We start from the raw sequence: 4237 nt of genomic DNA on the forward strand, positions 1-4237 counted from the left end.
GAGACTCAGAATGTTCCGATGCTCTTAGCGTGTGCAATAAAGACGTATCTAGCGGATTCACCAGAGACAGAGTGGGGAGCAGAACAGGTGTGACTCTCTGCGGGTGTGGTGGGGGTGTGCCTTGGGGGGCCTGACTCTGCCTGTGGTGGGGGTGTGCCCTGGGGGGGTCCTGACTCTGCCTGTGGTGGGGGTGTGCCCTGGGGGGGCCCTGACTGCCCTGGAGCCTGACTGTCTGGCACAATCTAGGGGCTGAGTGAACAGCGGCTGTTGCCCGAGGGGCTCGTTTTTCCAGGCTGATGAAAACCTCCCGGCTCTACTTCCTGTTCACACTGGACTCCGGTGGCGGTGGTCTGGTTATGCTAATGTGGCCATAATATCTGCCTGCTGCTTCAGCAGATACCGGTTTTCCAGTCGGTTCCTCAAACCGAGACCTGTCCCACGAGAGGCCCCTGCCTCACTGTCTTAGCTTGACCAGCGGGAACTCTGGCCAAGACAACACCCCCAGCACAAGAGGCCCTGGGGACCCACAGGTAAGACTTGGGCGGGAGGGAGCCGTGCTCTGTGCAGCTGAGCACGTCAGGACAGAGACGTGGCCAGGACAGGTCCTGGCAGCGGAAAGGCTCTGGCATGGCAGTGTGGAGGACAGCAGTGTTGGTCTGGGGTCTGAGAAGGCCGTCGGACGGGGAGCTAGACCCGAGAGCTGCCTCCCGCCGTGGGGCGGTCTGTGTACCGTACGCTACATGCAGTTACGCCACACAGAATGGAAAGCGAATCTTTGTTTTCGATCCAGAGAGAAAGACACCGCCTAGAGCACCGTGGTGGCCGGATGCCCTTGGCGTGGTGGGGGCGGCTCCTGGGCCTTCCGTTCCACGCCTGGATCGCCTCGGTTCTCAGCCTTCTCCCCCCAAACCGCAGTTGCAGGCTCGCTGGCCACGCTGCACACGTCCCCCCACAGCAGACGTCTCCTCCGGATCCGACCACCACATCGCCAACTCCCGGAGTCATCGTATCTCTTGGGGAGCCGCGTCCGGGTCCCCCTACCCCGTTCAAGACTAACTCCCAAACCCCGCCGTGGCCAGACTCCACGGCCACAGAACCTTCCTAGCTACGGCAGCTAAACTTACAATTATTTAAACTGGGGAGAGTTACTTGCATGCGACCCACTGTTTTTCCTAAGTCATCACGTACACATCCGTACTCGAGACAGAAAGGGAGCTATTTTCTTGCAGGCGTTTTAATAGTGTTTCTCAGTGGACTCCTGGGTTTCGCTGGTGCCGCCTTGGGTGAGGCGATATGACACGTGAAGCTTGCCTCACTCCACACACCATCTCCTTTCGAACTAGGGGATCCTTATGTTAAGGGGAAGGGCGTCCTGAAGGAACTCTGGGGAGTCTGGTGGACCCCGCCCCCTGCTCCGGCTTTCTGGACTCCGCCCCCTGCTCCAGGGACTGGAAACTACAACTCCCAGCAGCACCTGGGAGAGAGCTGTGAGGACCCCAGGGCGGAGCTAAGCAGGAATTCTGGGACATTGGGGGATAAATAGGGGCCATTTTGTTAAGGGAAAGGATGTCCTGAAGGAACTCTGGGGAGTCCTGTGGACCCCACCCCCTGCTCCGGCTTTCTGGACTCCGCCCCCTGTTCCAGCTTCCTGGACTCCGCCCCCTGCTCCAGGGACTGGAAACTACAACTCCCAGCAGCACCCGGGAGAGAGCTGCGAGGACCCAGGGCGGAGCCAGCAGGAATTCTGGGACTTTGGGGGATAAATAGGGGCCATTTTCCAGTGGCTGGGGCTCGGGCAATGGCACTCAGGACTGCGTGACTCAGGGCTTTCAGTTAGTTTGTTCCCAGAGCTGCGAGTCAGCCAGCAGGTCAGGTGCTCCAGTTACCTTGCATCTCTCACTCTCTCTCCCTCTGTAAATAAGCCCGTTATTGACCCTTTCGCGTGCACCTGCAGGGCAATTAAATTTAAGCGCGCAGGTGAGGCCCACGGAGAGGCGGCCCCGTCCACACTGGGGTGCCCCGGGAGACTTAGAATCAGTGTTTTCAGCACCCATCCCGGGGACTCCCGGAGTTAAAGGCTGTTTTGCGTTCTAGGTGTGGCTACTCACGGGGAGGAGGCCCCGCCGCCCCGCCCGGCCGTGTTAAGTGTGGAGCGGTTACTGCTGCCCTGGGGAAGGTTCTGGTCGCGGGAAGAGCCATGAAGACGCTACGGCCTATTCAGAAACGAAACTCGGTCTTTCGCCACAGCTCTTGCCACTGTCACCCTCACTCGGTGGTAGGAGTGTGAAGAAGGAAGTTCTGATCGTAACTTACCTTTACCTCCACCCACGGTACAGCGGAATTAAATCATAGAGAAAACAGGTTTTTCACTGCGATCACCAGATGGATCGAGTAGGATTTATTTTTAGTTACGCGATGGAAAAATTGCTCTGGTGGCGACTTTTCCAAAGTGCCAGCCCTGCAGTTAATGAAATGGTCGTCGAAAGGTTTCTAGGTTTTGTATAAAAGTCAGTCTTCAGCAGTCACAGTGCAGAGGTCCCGAAAGCCTCGTACAGCAGGGAGCTATGTGAAAATAGAAGACATAGACATCTTTAACTCTTTAATCCTTTGAGTAAGCGGCAAGCACATCACTCTTCCAGGCCAAACACTGCTTAAACAAAAAAGAAAAAAGGACGTGCAAAGTATTTACAGAGCAAGACAGCTCACTATATACGCGTCGTATGACTGGTGAAGCTACAGTTGCCACTGGGCGCCGGCCGAGGCGTGCGGCCCGGTGCACACCGGGGCCGTGACGTGACTCGCAACACACCGGACAGCCGGGCGGACATTGGCGCCAGCCGACAAGATGGCGGCTGCCGCTGGACACGGACAGAGGCCGTGGACGGCTTCTCAGCACGCTTCAGACGTGTTAAGGTACGTGCACACCCCCATGGCTTTTAAGGTCAGTATACATTCTGGGAGCCTCAAAAGGGAGTCTGGCTTCAGCTGTGAGATGACCAGAAAGCGGGGCTCCCGGGAGTTATTACAGTTCGGGGGTGCCGGGCTCTGGGTCTCACGGGGAGCCCTCAGCTCCCAAGCCCCAGCTGACGGGGGAGTTCAGGCCTACGGCTCTGATGGCTTTGGAGCAGCGGTGCTCAGCGTGGTCAGCGCTGACCTGCTGGACGGCCAGCTGCATGTCCATCCTGCCAGGGGATCAGCACAGCCCCGAGCGGGTGGGTCGTTGAAACGCGCGGGACGTCTCGCCTGCGGGCCGCAGGACTGGGGGTTCCGTTTCTCTATGGAAAGGGGTCTCAGCGTTTTCACAGCACAGTTGTGACAAGATACCGCTACAGCTTTCGATAACACAGAACAGAGCCTTCGGTTTATTGTATGAGATAATGTCGGTGAGTTCCCCTGCGCCAAACCCAGGGTCCAGGTTGGCTGCCAGAGAGACGCGGGCGTGTCCAAAGAGCGCACTAGAGGGAGACCGAGGAGACCTCCTTTGTGCTAGGTGCTGACCATCTTCAGGGGCGGGGCGGGGCGGGGGTGTGTGTGTGTGAGAAAGTTCAGAGCCTAAACGTAAAAAGGGAATTACTGTAAAGAAATGCTTCCCTAACCACGATCTCCACGTCACGGACAAAACGAGGCGCTTCTAAGCCCCCCAGACAAGCCAGTCCTAGTTCAGAGGCGTGTGAAGAAATGGAGGGGAACTCCACGCTCAAGCCGCCTGCGCGTCTCGCCGGGCCCTCGACCGGCCAGATGGCGGCACGGGGGACCCGATGCACGCGCGTGGGTTCAGTACATTCCCCGTGGTTTCATATAATTGCTTTGCAATTGATTAAATTGCTTTCTTTTCAAGGAACCGATTGCGGTTCCTTTGGGAAAAAAAGCAACGTGTTTTCGCGCGCGCCAGGCGGCTAGGGCGTCTCAGACAGGGCTCAGCGAGCCGCGGGCTCTGTCTTGTCGCGCTCCTAACGTAGGAAAACGCCGTCGAGAAACGAAACGAGGGGGGCCACGCCGAACCCCCTTAACTGGAGGGCGGTAAGGTGCCGCCGCGGCCCCGACTCGGCCTTCCCGAGCGGAGGGCCTCGACCGGCACGGGGCCGGGGCGCCCCGTCAGAGGCGCGCGAGGAAATAAATACCGCTGAAAAGAAAACCCGAAACCCTGGGTGTACAGAATACTCCGTCTTTTTTGTTTGCGTGTCTGTTTGCCGCTAGGAGGTCATGTCGCCGAAGGGGGGTGCCTGGCGGGCGGCGG

The 4237-nt window shown here is 58.3% G+C and overlaps 1 protein-coding gene across 1 annotated transcript in view; it reads right to left on the bottom strand.

Annotated features, from left to right (window-relative positions):
• Window positions 1-2733: 2733 nt before the first annotated feature.
• The window catches only part of RCOR3 (REST corepressor 3), a gene marked incomplete at its 5' end in the record, with an annotated part of 20576 nt that continues 19072 nt past the window's right edge, over window positions 2734-4237 (bottom strand). The window contains one exon of the mRNA XM_012734205.1: window positions 2734-2858. Within this exon, the coding sequence (XP_012589659.1) occupies window positions 2734-2858 (125 nt within the window). The remainder of the gene's footprint in view (window positions 2859-4237) is intronic.

This window comes from Condylura cristata, unplaced genomic scaffold (assembly GCF_000260355.1).
Source record: "Condylura cristata isolate star-nosed mole 26May11 unplaced genomic scaffold, ConCri1.0 scaffold00050, whole genome shotgun sequence".
Lineage (NCBI taxonomy): Eukaryota > Metazoa > Chordata > Mammalia > Eulipotyphla > Talpidae > Condylura > Condylura cristata.